Raw genomic sequence first — 17,855 nt, forward strand, 5'->3', positions numbered from 1 at the left:
TCACTTGAGTTGGGTTCTTACAACAAGCCCCTGGAAAATGAGCAGGCAGGTGTCTCAGTTCCCTTTTGGCGGCTGAAAAAAGGCAGGATTCAAAGAGGTTAAGTGATTTACTTGAGGTTACACAGCTGGGAAGTAGCACTTGAACCTAGTCTAGAAGCCCTTCCAGCTCAGAGATGACATCTCTATTCTGGGATAATTAGGGTGACCCTCCATCCCGATTTGCCTGAGACTGTCCCAGTGTCAGCCCTGAAAGTCCCCTGGGCCAGTCTTGGGCAAACTGGGACAGTTGGTTACCTTAGATACATTATGCAGGTAGCAGAGGCTGTTATCAGGCTTGCTTGGGGCCAGTCTGTTCTCTCAACCCTCCCAAAAGCTGGGAGCTAGAGGCGGGCTAAGAATGTTCTCTGTGGACAGAGTGTAGGGCCCAACTCTACTTCAGTGCAAAATCATCCCATCATTGAATATGTGCCTGGTTCTGAGAGGGATATGGTTCCTGCCCCCAAGGGGTTTGAGCGTAGTGGGTAGAGTAAACCCACAGATCACCAGACAGTGGATTACAGCCAGAAATGGAGTGTGGAAGGAGAGACTGTCCTCTCTGGTTAGAAGATTCCAGAAGCCCTTCAAAGAGATGCTCTGTGAAGGATGGATGGGATTTGACAAGCAAATCTCAAGAACAGGATAGTCCAGAGGAGACAGGAGTAAAGCACGGAGTCAGACAACTGGAATGAGTTTGGGAATGCAAGTAATGGAGTCTGGAAGAGAAGCTGAGGGGCTCACCAGGGGCAGAGAGGGAGGATTCTCTTCTCCTCTCACGTTGACCGTTCCTGCCTGCCCATCTCAGATCGAGCACCTGTATGGCCTGACCGTGTTTGAGAATTATCTCTACGCCACCAACTCGGACAATGCCAACGCCCAGCAGAAGACAAGTGTGATCCGCGTGAACCGCTTCAACAGCACCGACTACCAGGTCGTCACCCGTGTGGACAAGGGAGGTGCCCTCCACATCTACCACCAGCGGCGTCAGCCCCGAGGTGAGCGGGGTTCCACAGCCCCTCTAGGGACACCCCTGATTCTCTTGTGGCATGACTGCTTCTCCTAGTCATCCACCCCAGACTACCTCCTCTCCCCCGTCTGCTTCCCCTGCCGCCCCTTCCTGCCCCTCAGCCTCCAGATCCCACCCCCAGGGAGCCCCTTGCCCCTATTCTGCTCGGGACGTAGATCACCGCCCCCACCCCCAGTTCCCTGGCTGGTCTAGAGTAGAAGCATCTGGCTGTGGGCAACAGTGTGACTCTGTCCCCTGACCACAGAAGTCCCCACCCAAGAGTCTGAAGGCTGGGTGGTGTCAGGGCGGAGGAATGCCAGTTCTGTGGCTTCCGAATCCCCAGAGGGGACAACAGGCACAAAGACCTTAGCAGGAGGGAGAGTGGTCAGACTGCAGGAAGCCTTCTCAAGGCCTGGCACAGGGGCTTCGAGGGGTCCTGACCAGCTCTCCACCCTGCCCCAGTGAGGAGCCACGCCTGCGAGAATGACCAGTACGGGAAGCCGGGCGGCTGCTCCGACATCTGTCTGCTGGCCAACAGTCACAAGGCGCGGACCTGCCGCTGCCGCTCCGGCTTCAGCCTGGGCAGTGATGGGAAGTCGTGCAAGAGTGAGTGACAGGGAAGGGCTTGTATGCCTGATGGGGTGGGACGGGAGGGGTCCTTACCTGCCTCCCATAGCGCAGCTGCATCTGTCTGAGATGCAGAAAGATGGAGGGGCTTACCCAAAGTTTCACCCTAGTGAGGGGCAGGGATGGGACTTGCGCTCCCATCCGAGAGCAGGGCTTATCCCGCTACCCGACTTAGGCTCCGGAGAACACTGTCAACTGGCCCATTCATCCCTTCATTCCTTCATTCATTCAACAAGTATCTAGTGAGCACGCGCTGTGTCTGGCACTGTCCTGGCAGTGAGGGTTCAGCACTGAACAAGATAGATGTTGTCTCTGGCCTCATGGAGCTTATAGTCTGGCAGGGGAGGCAGACAAACACATAAATAACTTGAGGTGAGGGTAGGTGTTAGGAAGAAAATAAAGTGCAGCTTAGAGTTAATGATGACAGCGAAGGCTCCAGTTTAGACAACCGTCAGGGAGGGCTTCTCTGCGGAGGTGAAATTAACGTCAAGCTCTCTGTGAAATGAGGAAGTGAATCATGTGAATCATGTACCTGAAGGAAGAGCGTTTCTGGCAGAGGGAATCTATAGTGCCGAGGCTCAGAGGCCAGCGTGAGCTTGGTGTGCTGGAGAGCAGAGAGGCGGCAGGGGGACGGGAGTGGGGCGGCACGTGAGTGAGGGGAGATGAGGAAGGGTGTTGGATCATATTCTAACTGGAATGAGAAGCTCTGGGTGGCTTAACAGATTTGATTCACGTTTGTAAAAATGATCATGCTGGCTGCTGGGTGGAGGATGGGCCGCAGGGAAGTGGCAGGACGCTGTTTCTGCGGCGTAGGCAAGAAGTGATGTGGCTTAGACTAGGACGAACAGAGGAAGTGGTCAAAAGGGACCTGATTCCAACATATTTGGGCCACTAATTTCACTACTCAACAGAAGGCACTTACTGAAAACATGCTACTTTTGCCCCATTTCCCACCCCTAGAGTGCATAGGAAAAACTCCCAGGGCGTTGTTCCCTGGACCTTACATGCTTATGTGTCTGTCCATGTGATTCAGACCCCCTGCTGTCCCCACACCCTTGACCCAGTACAGCCGGTGCATTGGCTGGGTGGTGGTCGTGTGTGTGTGTGTGTGTGTGTGTGTGTGTGTGTGTCTGACTTTGTGCCCCTCCTTGTGCCTGCCTTAGAGCCGGAACACGAGCTATTCCTCGTGTATGGCAAGGGCCGGCCAGGCATCATCCGGGGCATGGATATGGGGGCCAAGGTCCCCGACGAGCACATGATCCCCATCGAGAACCTCATGAACCCCCGGGCCCTGGACTTCCATGCTGAGACCGGCTTCATCTACTTTGCCGACACCACCAGCTACCTCATTGGCCGCCAGAAGATCGATGGCACTGAGCGGGAGACCATCCTGAAGGATGGTAAGGGCCCCAAAGCGGGAGGTGTGTGGATGGGACCCCCAAGGCACGCGCCCACCTGAGGCAGGAAGTGATTTGGAGCCTGGGCATCTCTCTCCTGGTGCCCCTTCCAGCGTGGAAAGTCCCCTGCTGACTGGCTAGCTGGGCTGGTTGGCATGGAGATGAGGGGATAGACAGATTGACCCCTGGGTGACCCCCTTCTTGGCTGAGCCGGAAAGAGCCCAGAGGATGGATGGGTAAGGCAGTGTGGGCCGTCCTTGCCAGCCCTTGGGAAAACTCAGGGTCTCTCTGCCATTGGCTCTGAGCCCTGGAGCTGCATGCGGCGCACAGCCGGGGAGAGGCCTGAGGCTCTGAATCGGCGCAGACACACCGGCACACGTGTGCACACACAGGGTCTGTGCAGCCGGACCTCACGGCCGCCAAGAGCTGCATGCTTACATGTCCTGAGAAAATTGTGTTTTGTGAATGGAATCCAGTTTTTTCCTCTGAGCTGCCCCAGCAGGTCAGCAGTGCACTGTCTTCTGAATATCCATCGGCGTGGGGGCTCTGAGCCTCCGAGTGCTGCACCATGCCTCCCGGGTGTTAGGAACTCCCAAACCTGCACTCGGGCCCCCAGGATAAGGCTTCCTAACCAATCAGTCTGGCTGATGCTGGTTACCACCCCTTGCCCTGCTCTCCATCCCCCACCTCGGCTCAGAGAACCTCAGCCGTCAGCAATCATAAGACTTTGGGGAAATCAAAAGTAACTCCTCATCAGGAAAGGATTGGGGTTCCCTGTACCAGGGATGCTATTTAGCTTGAGATGAAGCCTGTAAGTGAAAAATCACTTCCTAACTTATTCATTTTGTTAGCTCAGGATTTTTAGGCCTGGGATGTGGCATCGCACTTGTGCCCAGAGCCACATGCCTATTGCTTCAGCTGTCCACCCCAGCTCAGGCCCCCGACGTGCCTTCTCGAGTGAGCCCACGTGTGCCACGTAGGTTTTCTTGCTGCCGTGTGCAGCTTTGAGAGACCCTGACTCAACACAGATGTGGCAGCACAAAAGACCTCCCTGGCTCCTTCCTCCAACCTCCTATTCCATCCCATTCCAGCCACTGTCTAGGGCACAGGAGGCTCCCTGCATTCCCCACTAGCCAAGTGCTCCAAGGTGCAGGTATCTTAAGAGCCAGAGGCAGGCAGATTTGAGCCTCCTTTGAGGCTCTCCCTCCTTGCTCCGCCCCGCCCACTGCAGGCATACACAATGTGGAGGGCGTAGCTGTGGACTGGATGGGGGACAATTTGTATTGGACGGATGATGGGCCCAAGAAGACCATCAGCGTGGCCAGGCTGGAGAAAGCTGCTCAGACCCGCAAGACCTTAATCGAGGGCAAAATGACACACCCCAGGGCCATTGTGGTGGATCCGCTCAATGGGTGAGTCCTCCCACGGCCTTGGGAGGGGAGGAGCCAGGGACTGCGTGGGCCTCAGGACTGGGGGATAAGAGAGAGAGTGGACAGGGGAGGGCAGCCGAGGTGGCATGCTTAGGCGAGAATTGGGCTAAAAGGGGAAAAGGTGTCCCCATCTACAGGGCAATGGGAGTGATGCTCTAAACATACATAGAAATCTGGTCCTGTCACTCCCAGCGGGCCCTCCCCTGGCTCCCCTTGCCTTTATCAGCCCCGGAGTCTTACAGGGTCTGCCTGCAGCTCGTTTGACCTCATCTGCACCTCATATCCTGCATTTGGAAGTTTTGTCCTCACAGCCTGCTGTCTGTTCCTTAAACCAGCACTCCAGCTCTTCCTCCCTCAGGGCTTTTGCTCTTGGAGTTCCTCTGCCTGGGACTCCCAAGTATTTGCATATGTGGCTCCTTCTCAGCATTCACATCTCAGCTCAGATGCCACTTCCTCAAAGAGGCCCTCCCCACCGGCTGCCCGGTCACTCTCCATGCCATGCGCCTGCTTTGAGTCCCTCCTGACTTTTCTCACTCTCAGTTGTGTGTGACCCTCTTGACTGACTTGTTTCTTGTCTGTGTCCTGGGTGGGACATATCTCTATGAGAGCAGGGGCTTTGGCTGCCTTGGTCTCTGCTGGGTCCTCCAGCGCCAGAACTGTGCCCAGCTCAGTAGGCATTCAACAGATATTTGTTGAATGAAGGAATGAATGAATGAAATATGTGGGCCAAGGGTGAGCAGGGCAGGAAGACCCCTGTGAGGAGCTCTGGGATGGCCCGCCTGGATTGGGGTCACAGGGGAGGATGTTGATGGCAGGAGTGGCTATGTGGTGCTGACCAGTAGCTGCCCACAGGTGGATGTACTGGACTGACTGGGAGGAGGACCCCAAGGACAGTCGGCGAGGGCGGCTGGAGAGGGCGTGGATGGACGGCTCACACCGAGACATCTTTGTCACCTCCAAGACAGTACTTTGGCCTAATGGGCTGAGCCTGGACATCCCAGCTGGGCGCCTCTACTGGGTGGACGCTTTCTATGATCGCATCGAGACCATCCTGCTCAATGGCACAGACCGGAAGGTGGGCAGGCGTGCACCTGTGTGTGGGTGTTCATGTGTGCGTTGCTGGACCACATTTGTAAGTGGGTGAGGCTGTGTGTCTGAATGTGTGGGCGTCTGTGTGTGTCCGGGCCTGTGTGCTTCATGTGTGTTTACCTGTGAGCCTGTGGGTGTGTCCCTCTGTGTGCTTGTGTGCCTATGTCTTGCGTTGTTTGAGGATTGCTTCTATCAGAGTATCTCTGTGACCATGCACATGGTCTGTGGGCCTGACCACCTGTGTGAACACCTGAGCATACACATCGTGTGCACCTCTGCCCGGTTGTGCACATACAGGCAGCACACACTGGCGTGTGCCTGCACTGTATGCCTCTGTACAGGTGCGAGATGCCTAGAGACGGTGTAGACGCACGCTCGTTCATTCCGGGGGGCTACGTGCTTCATTCATGAGCCCCGTGCAAGTCTAGGCGTGTGGACCAAGCTCTTTCAGGGTATATAAGGCCCTTTATGATGTGGCCCCTGACCGTCTCTGTGGTCTTCTTTCATCCTCTGCTCCCTGCATCCCAGCACTTGGAACAGCAGCACTAGACAGCTTTTAAGTCCAGCACACGTCAACGTGCTGCTCTCTTTGCTGCTGCTCATGCAGATTTTTCTGCCTCCACCCAGCTCCTCCTCAACTGGCACAGCACTCAGGGGCGGGCCACCTCCTCTGGGGTGTTGTCTCCAGACCCCTCTCCACCGCAGACGGCCTTGTGTGCCTTTCCTGAGACAATAGGCAGCTCCAGAGAAGGGAGTCTTTTCCATTTCTTAGTGCTACCTTAGTAGATCCTGGCAAATGTGTGGTGGATGAAGAAACGAATGTATGGATCCTGGCTGTCTGCTCGCTACTCTGTGTGTGCGCGTGCGTGCGCACGTGCACGTGTGTTGGAGGGTTATGAATGAACATGAATCAGCCCAAGAGAGGAGTGTGGGCAAGCTCCCCATCAGCGCTTTGCGGGGTTCAGGGTCTGACACTTCACGGTGTGCACCCTTGGGGGCTTCTAGGCTGATGGGGAAGACAAGTCCCACACCCAGGCCGTGGACATATGAGTGTACAAAACACTGACTCCCCCCGGACCTCCCTGAGGCACCCCCACTTGTCTCCCAGCTCCTTGGTAACCTCTTCTCCATTCCTAGATTGTGTACGAGGGTCCTGAGCTGAACCATGCTTTTGGCCTGTGTCACCACGGCAACTACCTCTTCTGGACCGAGTACCGGAGTGGCAGTGTCTACCGCTTGGAACGGGGCACAGGAGGCGCGCCCCCCATTGTGACCCTTCTGCGCAGCGAGCGGCCCCCCATTTTTGAGATCCGCATGTATGATGCCCAGCAACAGCAAGGTACCCCTGGGCTGGGACTTGGGTCTGGGGTGGGACCTAGATGGGGGGGTGAGGCTCCTGTGGTGGGTGAGGGCACTCCCCAGGGATCCTAGGCTCTGACTTTTTTTTTTTTTTTAAAAGAAATTCACGTTCTTTTGTTTATTTATTTATTTATTTATTTATTTATGGCTGTGTTGGGTCTTCGTTTCTGTGCGAGGGCTTTCTCTAGTTGCGGCAAGTGGGGACCACTCTTCATCGCGGTGCGCGGGCCTCTCACCATCGCGGCCTCTCTTGTTGCGGAGCACAGGCTCCAGACGCGCAGGCTCAGTAATTGTGGCTCACGGGCCCAGTTGCTCCGTGGCATGTGGGATCCTCCCAGACCAGGGCCCGAACCCGTGTCCCCTGCATTGGCAGGCAGACTCTCAACCACTGCGCCACCAGGGAAGCCCCTAGGCTCTGACTTTTGAGACTCTCTAGAAGAGAGGCCCCCACCCCAATTTGACCTTCTGTGTTCCCCATCTTCCCCCCGCCCCATGCCTGCATCTCCTCTTCCTCAACCCCTCCATATTTCCTCTTTCTGTCTCCTCCTTTTAATGCGTCTCTTCCCCCGGCCTCTCATCTCCCCTCTCTGGCCTTTCCTGACCCTGCTGCAACCCATCCCCTGTCCTCCCCCTCCTTCCTCCTCCCACCCGTGACCCCTCCTTCACAGTGGGTACCAACAAATGCCGGGTGAACAATGGCGGCTGCAGCAGCCTGTGCCTGGCCACTCCTGGGAGCCGCCAGTGTGCCTGTGCTGAGGACCAGGTGTTGAACGCAGACGGTGTCACTTGTCTGGGTACGAGGGGCCCAGCTGGGGTGGGAGGTGGGGGAGCAGACCCCAGCAGGAAGAGGCCACAGTGTCCCCGTCGAAGATGAAGGAGGCAAAGAGGGCCCTGGGGGGTAATAAGAGGTGAGGGATGGGGTGAGAGAAGAAGGCTCTGGGGGCTGGAGGGTGTTTAGGGGTGACCGGGGGGTGGGAGGTTTGGGAAGGCATGAAGATCAGGGGAAACCAAGTGAGGAGCAGGACAGCTATGGAAAGAGAAAACCATTAACTTCTTTTACATTTATTTCCGCATTATTAAAGTTATACAACAATAGTTCAAAATACTGGAAATTAGAGGAGACAAAAAAAGCCCAATCTCACCAGCAAACACCACTATATTGTTAGTATTTTGGTAAAGGAACACCATCCTTTTTTCCTTAGGTGGGTTTTTACATGGTTGGAATATACTGTATATAAATGTTTTCTGCCCCTTTTGGCTCATATATGTCACAAATTTTCTGTGTTATTATTGCATTATTTTAAATAACCCTATTTTTTAATAAAAGCGGGTCATGCTCATTGTAAAAATAAACAGTATAGAAAAATACAAAAGAGAAAGTACAAATCACCCCAAATTCCACCACCCATAGATTCCACTGTTACCATTGCAGTGAACCACCTCCCAGTTTCTCTATATATTTACTTTTGCTTAAATGGAATCGTGCTGCACATGCTGTTCTGTTTCCTGCATTTGTCACTTGACAGTGTGTCATGAATACATCAGCAGAATTTCTAATGGCCAAAATATATTTCATTTGGTAAACATCCCATAATTTACTGAACCATTTCTCTACTGTTGGATGTTTAGGTTGTTTCCAGTTTTTTGTTGTAATCACTGCCAGCATTTATTGAACACAGACTATGTACTAGGCATGGTTATAAGCAGTCCTCATGCAGTAACTTATTTACTCCTTAAAATATTCCTGTAGGGAAGGTATTTTTATTATCCCAATTTATAGATGAAGAAATTGAGGCCCAAAGTTAGAGCAGGGGTTTGAACCCAGGAACCCTGACCCAGAGTCTGTTTCTTAATCACCTGCTCTGCTATTTCCTATAGCTTCATGCCTTCGCATATTCTGGATGATTTCCTTAGGATAGAATCCCAGAAGTGAAAATGGGTCAGTGGGCCATAGCGTACACCTAAGAGTGAGTGACTGAGGCCAGGTGCAGGGCGAGAGGATTGGTGAAGAGGAGCTTAGAAACTGAGGGGCCAGCGTAATGGAAGAGTCACCTATATGGACGTTGAAATCACCAAGAATAAAGAGGGAGTGATTATGGAGAAAGTGACTCTGAACCAGGAGCTAAAAATCCTTAAGGATGCTGGGGAGTAGCCTTGGGTCCTTTGAAGTAGGGGTTCTTATAGTCTAGTAATGTGAAAGTCAACACTGATTTTTCAGAGGGGAGAGAGGGAGAATGGTCGGGAAGCAGAGGTGAGGAGCAAGGCGGACACATACGGCCTCCAGGTCCAGTGGTCCTTGGGACCCACAGGATTAGAGGGGGTGAGAGATGGGTCAGAAAGGCATGCACAGAGTAGTGGGGTCCAGGGCCAGGGACTGACGTGGGCGTCCTGGGCTTCCTGAGCTTACCCTGTGCAAACACAAAGGACGAAGTGATTTCACTGCTGATAGCCGAAGGCAGATGGCGGTGATGAGGTGTGAGTTTTCACTCCTGCCGGTAGAGTTGATGCATTTTTGAAGGAAAAAGTCCAGGGACCAGAGCGGGGTCCGGGGATCCTGGAGATGACTTCCAAGGGGCAGTTCATGGAGATGGCAGGGAGGGGCAAGGGGCGGTCTGCTCGGTGGGGACAAAAGGATGGGGGGCTCTAGGCTCTCTTGGAAGCTTCTTTATTCTCAGACCACATTGCAGTACTGGAAGCAGCAGAGCAAACATCACCCTTGTGGCCTGAGAAAGAGTTGCAGTTTCCATCCAGATAATTTCTTCACGAAGAACTATGCACTAGGAAAGATTACTGTGTATATTATTTTAAAATCATAAAACAAGCAAACAGAGGACAGGGGGCTCAGCACCTGTCCGTGACCTGGGTCTGACTTTCCCCCTCACGCCTCGTGGTGCCCACAGCAAACCCGTCCTACGTGCCCCCACCCCAGTGCCAGCCAGGCGAGTTCGCCTGCTCAAACAGCCGCTGCATCCAGGAACGCTGGAAGTGCGATGGGGACAACGACTGCCTGGACAACAGCGACGAGGCCCCCGCCCTCTGCCGTGAGTCCCCGCTGCACAGCCGGCCCTTGGGCAACAGCTGGAGAGCTGGGGGCCCCTCCCTCTGGCTGACCCCTGACCTCTCCCTCCCCAGATCAGCACACCTGCCCCTCGGACCGGTTCAAGTGCGAGAACAACCGTTGCATCCCCAACCGCTGGCTCTGTGACGGGGACAATGACTGCGGGAACAGCGAAGACGAGTCCAATGCCACTTGTTCAGGTGTGGGAGGGGCGTGACCACACCGGCACCCCTCAGTCACCAGGGCAGGGCAGGCGGGAGAGCCAGGCTTGGGAAGACAGAGGGGCCTCAGGGAGAGAAAGGAGCACGGGGCACCCAGGGCAGAGGGGAGGGAGGACAGGGTTGGCTGGGAGGCCCGTGCTTGCAGGGGATAGAGCACAGCTCTAGGTTGGGGATGACAAGCGAGGCGGGTGGATCTTCTCCTTGGAGGACACCAGCGACCCCTCGAGAGATGGGGTGAAGCGTCCGGTGTGAGACCACGTAGGTGATTTTGAATGATGTCTCTAAGAGGAATAGCTTTGAGGTCCTTGGGGAGACTTCCAGAGAGGCAGAGAATAATAGCAAAGAAAATGAAATTAAAGAGGGGACTCAGCTATGAGCACTCACGCCCATCCCTGTCCCCAGCTCGCACCTGCCCACCCAACCAGTTCTCCTGTGCCAGTGGCCGCTGCATCCCCATCTCCTGGACGTGCGATCTGGACGATGACTGTGGGGACCGCTCCGATGAGTCAGCCTCATGTGGTGAGCAAGACAGCAGGAAGGCCAGGCTGGCACGGGGAGGGAGGGCCCACGAGAGCGTGCCCTGGGGTGGGGGTGCTGGAGAGACCCTGCAACTTAGTACTTGGGTGGCCTTGAGCAAGTTACTTGATCTCCGTGGGCCCCTGTGAGTTTCATCTGCATAGTGGGGATAATACTGGCACCCACGTCACAGCACTGACGTAGGGGTTCAGTGAGATCATGCGTGGAGAGCACTCAGCACACGGCCTGCGTTTGGTAATTAGTTGCTTGAAAAAAGGATGCTTAGAGGGATAGGAGTGAATGGGCAGAGTTCCAGGCCAAGGCACCTCCACTTAGCCTTCCCTCCCCCATCCGGCTGGGCTGAGGGCTGCTGGTTATGGGAAGGACCCAGCACCCACCTGCTTGGTGCTATGATGCTAAATAATCTTGAGGACCCTACTCAGCTACTCTTTCTCCCTGACAGCTTATCCCACCTGCTTCCCCCTGACTCAGTTTACCTGCAACAATGGCAGATGCATCAACATCAACTGGAGATGTGACAATGGTAAGAACTTGTTTCCCTTCACCTTCCCTGATTCCTAGGAAAGCTAGAAGCCACAGCCAGGCCCTGGGTGGCAGGTGAAGGGGTTTTAGAATCAAGCCAGGGCCTTCCTCCAGTTCACAGAAGCCCCCCTGGGTTGTCTGGGAGAAATAAGGACAAGCTAGAAACACTGTGGGGGAACCAAGATGGACCCAGGGGATACGCTGCCCATCCTCTGGCAGAGGCTCAGGGGCCAGGGAGAGATGAGCAAGAAGGGCCAGAGGGGCAGAGCAAGGAGAGCCCATGCCCAACTCCATTCTCCCTGCAAACCCCGCCTCCTGGGGTCCCTCCAGGCTCTGGCTCCAGACTCGGGAGCCCACCTGGCGGTCAGCCCTGGACCAGGTGATGTCAGCCATGGGGGCCAGGGGACTGTTGTGTCTGTGCCGTCTTGGGGCTCTGGTCGTGTCTGGTGTGGCTCGAGCCCTGGCTAACGTGTGTGAGGATGTATTGGGTCAGCCCCATGTTGCCCCTCATCTTTGCTGTGTCTCGTGTGCCAATGGTTGCCTTGGCGGTTTCTGTGTTTCAGAGAAGGATTGTGGGGACGGCTCTGATGAAAAGACCTGTCCTGAGCCTGCCGGTCAGTGCATAGAAGCACATGCACCATCTCCCCTAGAGCCCCAGCTGGCCTTGGGCCTCCTCCCAGGAGCCCCATGCAGCTCCCCTCCCCAGAGCTCCTAGGATGTGAAGGAAAAGCAAAGAGAGAAAAGAGAGAGGAAATGATAGAAGGAGAAAGAAAACAGTGAAAGGGAAAGCAGAGAGGGCAGAAGGAGCCTTTCACAGGAGAGATGACAGAGAGGTGGGGACAAGAAGACCAAGACAGGGGGGAAAGAGAGCGTCAGAGATGCAGAGGCAGCTGGAAAAGAGGCAGGAACACAGCCCAAGGGGGACGGCCAAACCCGTCTTCTCAGGCGTCTTGAAAATGTGAAGGGAAGTCTGGTGGCCCCCCTACGAGGCCTAGAAAGCAGGACATTGGCTCAGTCACCCTCAGATGCCTTCAGGAGGGGCCCCCGTGGCCTTTCCAGCTGCAGGCAGTGCCCCTCGTGAGCCGGGAGCCCAGAGCTTGGGGCCGGTGATGCCCACACTCAGGGCGGGGCCTGACTAACACCTTCCCTCCCCAGCAGAGAGGCCTCACCTATACCCCGCCCACCTTTGTCCCTCCAGAGCCAGAGAAATCCCTGCCTTTCCCCCAAAGCAAGCGGACCCCTGTTCCCACACCCTGCTGAAACGGGAAAGGAATGAGTCCCGTCCCCAGCCCCAGCCTTCCGAGACTCAGGGAAGGGCCCTCCTGGAGCCCGCCCTGCCTCTCCCTGCCCCCATCGCGTGGGCCATGGTGCATGCTGCAGTCTATGCAGTTTCTGTGTCTTTTCTGTTTTTTATTTTCTCAGTGGGAGGGTTGGGGTGGGTCGAGGGTGGGAATGGGGAGGTGGGAGTGGGGGCCCCATGCTGGGGTCATAGAGAAGGCCACTTGCTGACCCCCTGCTCTCCTCTTCCCTTCTTGCCTCCCCCCAGACAATGACTGTGGGGACAACAGTGACGAGGCCGGCTGCAGCCACTCCTGCTCTAGCACCCAGTTCAAGTGCAACAGCGGGCGCTGCATCCCCGAGCACTGGACCTGCGATGGGGACAACGACTGCGGGGACTACAGCGATGAGACACACGCCAACTGCACCAACCAGGGTGGGTGCCTGGGGACCGGTGGGCTGGGGACCAGACCATCCACCATCCATCCACCCTCCCCACTGCGTGTTGCCACCACCTGGGAACCAGAGATAACCCAGACGTGGCTCTTATCCTTCAGCAGTTTCCAGTCCTGTGGGAGAGGGAGGTTGTCGACAAATCTTTGTCACACGCTGTTAAGATCTCAGGCTTTGCAGTTGGGTGGCCTTGGGTTTGAGCTCCATCTCTGCAGCTTACTATCTGGGTGGCCTCGAGCAAATTATTTAATCTCCATGGGCCCCTGTGAGTTTCATCTGCAAAGTGGGGATGATAATAGCACGGGCATCATCATGTTGATGTGGGGCTTCAGTGAGATCATGCACGGAAGGCACACAGCTTGTCTTTGGTAGCTGGTAGCGTGAAAAAGGGATGCTCAGAGGGGTAGGGGTGAATGAGCACAGTGGGGACCAAAGGAGAGAAGGGTTGGCTCTGTGAGGTCCCCAGTGCCCAGGCCTCCAGGACCTAGCGTCTGTGGGATCCCCCGTGGAGGCGGGGGTTACTGGAAGGCACAGACCTCCTCAAGGGATGTTGGTTTCTCATCCCTGGCCGATGGTTACCATGGAAGAATGCAGACCCAAGATTGCCCTGACTTCAAGAGAAGTCAGAAATGCAGATTTATATGTGAAATCTACCCATTTTAAAGCACTGGTATATTAGTTTCCTAGAGCTGCTGTAACAAAGTACCACAAACTAAGTAGCTTAAACAACAGAAATTTATTGTCTCACAGTTCTGGAGGCTAGAAGTCCAAGACCAAAATGTTGGCAGGGTTGGTTCCTTCTAAGGGTTATGGGGGAGAATCTATTCCAGGCTTCTTTCCTAGCTTCTGGCGTTTGATGACAATCTTTGGCGTTCCTTGGCTTGTACATGCTTTACCCAGATCCCTGCCTTCATCTTTCCTGGCGTTCTCGCTGTGTGCGTGTCTGTCTCTGTGTCCAGGTTTCCTCTTTTTATAAGGACGCAGTCATATTGGATTAGGGCCCACCCTAATGACCTCATCTTAAGTTGATCATCTGGAAAGGAAGACCTATTTCCAAATAAGGTCATGTTCATAGGTACTATGAGTTAGGACTTCAGCATCTTTTTAGGGAGAGCAAATCAACCAATACAACTGGCAATTGATTTGAAAAGTTTTAAAAACATGGCAGACCAAAATCTCTCTGTAGGCCTCATCTGGCCCCTGGACCACCAGCTTACAACCTCTGCCTTGTAGAATTAAGGTGCGCATAGTGGGGACAGTACTGAAAGCACTGAGTACCCACTGCAGGCCCAGGACTAAGAGGGAGGGTGGGGAGGGTCACCCGAGGCCCGGGAAACAGTCACTGAGCCTCGAGGGCCATCTCTGAGAAGGGTCGGGTGAGTGGGACAGGTAATAGTGCCTTGGGATTCTAAGAGGACCCCTGGAGGCCCGTGATGTGGTGAGGTGGGAAGAGCTCTCTGCCCCTCACAAGCTGGGCGAACTTGGACAAGTTGCTTCCTCTGAGCCTTGACTTCCTCCTCTGTGAAGTGAGAGGAGATGTGCGGGGACCTGGCCCGTGGGAGCAGGGATGTCATGATTGGTAGCAGTTGTTAACTATGGTTGTGAGCTGGAATGGTCTGGGACCATTCCGGAGGAGGTGGGATTTGAACTGGGCCCCGATGAGGGATTAGGCTGTGGGTAAACGGACAAGAGAGGGGGGTCTTTTTTTTTTTAATTTTTATTGGAGTCTAGTTGATTTACAATGTTGTGTTAGTTTCAGGTGTACAGCAAAGTGGATCTGCTATACATATACATATATCCACTCTTTTTTAGATTCTTTTCCCATATAGGCCATTACAGAGTACTGATTAGAGTTCCCGGTACTATATAGTAGGTCCTTATTAGTTATCTATTTTATATATAGTAGTGTGTATGTGTCAATCCCAATCTTCCATTTTATCCTTCCCCCCCTTACTCCCGGTAACTAGAGGAAGGGTCTTTAGATGGAGGGTGGGAGTGGCCTCGAGAACCCAGCAGTAAGACTTAGAAGGTGAAACTGAGTACTCCTGCAGGGGCCAGTGGGGCTGGGTGGGGCCCCTCAGACTAGAGGGGACAGCGGGGAGTGAGGCAGTGCCTGGAGGGGGCAGATTACAACAGCAGGTGAAAGCAGGTCAGGCACTGGGGACCTTCGAAGGATCTCAGAGCTGGAAGGTGATAAGGTGTAGGAAATGCTTTCAGAAGGCAATCCTGGAAGGGCATTAGATTAGAAAGAGGTTCAGGGGCCCTGAGGAAGGAAAATCAGCTCGGAGGCTGCTGCTGAAATCCAGGCATGAGATGAGCGCATCGACCGTGTTCATGGTGGGGCAGGCAGGAGGAGCAGGGCATGTGGGGCAGCGGGAGTGTAAGGTGAGGCTTGTGCACAGTCACCTGTGCCTCGGGTGCTGCTTCCACTCCTTCCCCAGACTCCTGAGTCCGATCTCACCGTAGCAGCCAGAATGATGCTACAGAACATGTCAGATCTCTCCCCCAGCCCTGCCCTCAAGCCTGCACTGGCTCCCTGTACACTTTGAATTCATGCTGAGCCCCGCTCCATGGCCTGCAGGACTCCCCCAACCTATCTGACCTGCATTCCTGCCACTCATCTCCTCCTTCACTCTACTCCAACTGTGCAGCCTTAAATATGCCCTGGGCATTTTTCAGATATGCCTTGCATGGTCCTACCTCAGAGACTTTGCACTAGCTGTTCCCTCTTCCTGGAATGCAACTCCAGTTAATCTCATGGCTCACGTCATTCAGGCCTCTGCTCAAACATCTCCTGCTTAAGGGCCTTTCCTGACTGTCTTGTCTCAAGTAGCATCCCATCCTCCCTGGCCTTGACCTGGCTTTGTCTGCATAGCCTTGATCACTACCTGCAGTTCCATTCTGGATTTTTGTGTCATGTCTTCACTGTTTCTCTTCCCTGCTAGAACTTCAGCTCCATGAGGGTAAGGACTTTGTCTTGTTCATGCTGGCACCTGAAACAGTGCCTGGCACACAGTAGGTGCTCAATAAGTGTTTGTGAAGTGAATGAATGAAACGGAGGCTAGGCTAAGGTGGGGGCATTCGAGCTCTGGCTTAGCAAATTGCTTATCCAATCAAGCTCTCGTGTGTAAAATAGGGAGATTAGACAAGATGATTTCTGAGTCCTGGAAGGTGTAATAGCCCTGACTCTGAGTTAGCGCTTTCGAGGAGTGTCAGCAGGACTCAGAGAACTCTCCATCCCTGCCTCAGCTCATAGCCCCAGGCTGGGTATAGCAGGAGGGGGTTGAGAAGGTAGAGAGGGGAACAGCTGACCTGGAGCCCTTAACCCCCCCATGCCCTCCACCTGTCCCCCTGCAGCCACAAGGCCTCCTGGCGGCTGCCACAATGATGAGTTCCAGTGCCGGCTGGATGGTCTGTGCATCCCCCTGCGGTGGCGCTGCGATGGGGACACTGACTGCATGGACTCCAGTGACGAGAAGAGCTGTGAGGGAGTGACCCACGTCTGTGACCCCAATGTCAAGTTTGGCTGCAAAGACTCCGGTAAAAAGGACTGAAGGGAAACAACATGGACAGGAGGAGGCCCTGTTGAGAGCAGAGCAGTGGCAAGGGAGACAGCACCGTACTGTGAGGAGTGGGGTGGGGACATTGTGAGGCAAAAGGCTGCACAGAAAAAGCTTGTGCCTGATGCATGGGGGAAGGTATGAAGGGGCCAGGGCCTGCACTAAGGGCCCTGGGAACCAAAACCCTCACCGGTGTTGAGCTTCAACACCTCCTACAGATTCCTGCTTTCTTTGTTGCCCATGTGAATTTGACAGAAAAAGCCTCAAGGTTCCTAGTGGACCCCAAAGCCTTGTAGTCATGACCCTGTTAGAGAAGCCCACTGGGTCTGGGAAGAAGGGCACAGAGAGCCCTGCTGCCCAGGCCTGGCCCCTGATGCTCTACCCATCCCCCAGCTCGGTGCATCAGCAAAGCGTGGGTGTGTGATGGCGACAGCGACTGTGAGGATAACTCGGATGAGGAGAACTGTGAGTCCCTGGCCTGCAGGCCACCCTCACACCCCTGTGCCAACAACACCTCGGTCTGCCTGCCGCCTGACAAGCTGTGTGATGGCAACGATGACTGTGGAGATGGCTCGGATGAGGGAGAGCTCTGCGGTGAGGCCTGGGCCTAGGAGAGGCCCCAGCAGAGGAGTGGGCAGCGGGGCTGGATAAGGAGTCTGGGCCAGGCCAGGGCAGTGGAACAGGACAAGCTCTGTGGGGAGAGGTCTCAGACTGGAAAAGGGCAGCTCTGGCAGCTGGGCAAGTAGTACCCAGAGCAATTAACAAAAGCCCGTGTCGATTTAGGACTCACTTTGCCAAGAGGCTGTGCTAAGCGTCACACTGTTATAGCATTTAATCCATAAAGGAGCCCTGTGAGGCAGATATGATCCTCACCCCCATCTTACAGATGAGAAAACTGAGGCTCAGAGAGGTTAAATAACTGGCCCAAGGTCACACCGCTCGTGAAGTGCTGTGGTGCAGTGCGGCCCCACCCTGCAGGCACAGCCCACTCAGCCACACTCGTGCTGCAGAGCAGTGCAGAGCAGGCTTTCAAGATGAAGGCACCAGGGTTGATGTGGTCAGGGCAGTCTCCCATCCTGCCGAGTGAGTGAGAAGGTCAGGGGAGGAGGGTGTGCATTCAAGATCAGAAGAATGGGGGTCAGGGAGGGCCACATGGTGTGACTTGGGGATGAGGAGCAGAGCAGAGCAGAGCAGCCTTATCTCCTCTGAGCCAAGCAGAGTCAGGTTCTCGGAGGAGAGGAGTGGGAGATAAGGACTGGCCCTGAGAACTGCTGATGGGTCA

At 54.7% G+C, this 17,855-nt stretch overlaps 1 protein-coding gene across 2 annotated transcripts in view; it reads left to right on the top strand.

Moving 5' to 3' along the window:
• The window catches only part of LRP1 (LDL receptor related protein 1), a 92,408-nt gene that overhangs the window by 37,849 nt on the left and 36,704 nt on the right, over window positions 1–17,855 (top strand). For both annotated transcript variants that reach the window (XM_059936240.1, XM_059936239.1), the window contains exons 9-22: window positions 842–1,031; window positions 1,505–1,648; window positions 2,833–3,069; window positions 4,298–4,478; window positions 5,349–5,571; window positions 6,723–6,924; window positions 7,613–7,738; window positions 9,845–9,985; window positions 10,077–10,202; window positions 10,626–10,742; window positions 11,203–11,283; window positions 12,829–12,996; window positions 16,371–16,553; window positions 16,967–17,167. In XM_059936240.1, coding sequence (XP_059792223.1) covers window positions 842–1,031; window positions 1,505–1,648; window positions 2,833–3,069; window positions 4,298–4,478; window positions 5,349–5,571; window positions 6,723–6,924; window positions 7,613–7,738; window positions 9,845–9,985; window positions 10,077–10,202; window positions 10,626–10,742; window positions 11,203–11,283; window positions 12,829–12,996; window positions 16,371–16,553; window positions 16,967–17,167 — 2,320 coding nt within the window. The remainder of the gene's footprint in view (window positions 1–841; window positions 1,032–1,504; window positions 1,649–2,832; window positions 3,070–4,297; window positions 4,479–5,348; window positions 5,572–6,722; window positions 6,925–7,612; window positions 7,739–9,844; window positions 9,986–10,076; window positions 10,203–10,625; window positions 10,743–11,202; window positions 11,284–12,828; window positions 12,997–16,370; window positions 16,554–16,966; window positions 17,168–17,855) is intronic.

Source organism: Balaenoptera ricei, chromosome 10, assembly GCF_028023285.1.
Source record: "Balaenoptera ricei isolate mBalRic1 chromosome 10, mBalRic1.hap2, whole genome shotgun sequence".
Lineage (NCBI taxonomy): Eukaryota > Metazoa > Chordata > Mammalia > Artiodactyla > Balaenopteridae > Balaenoptera > Balaenoptera ricei.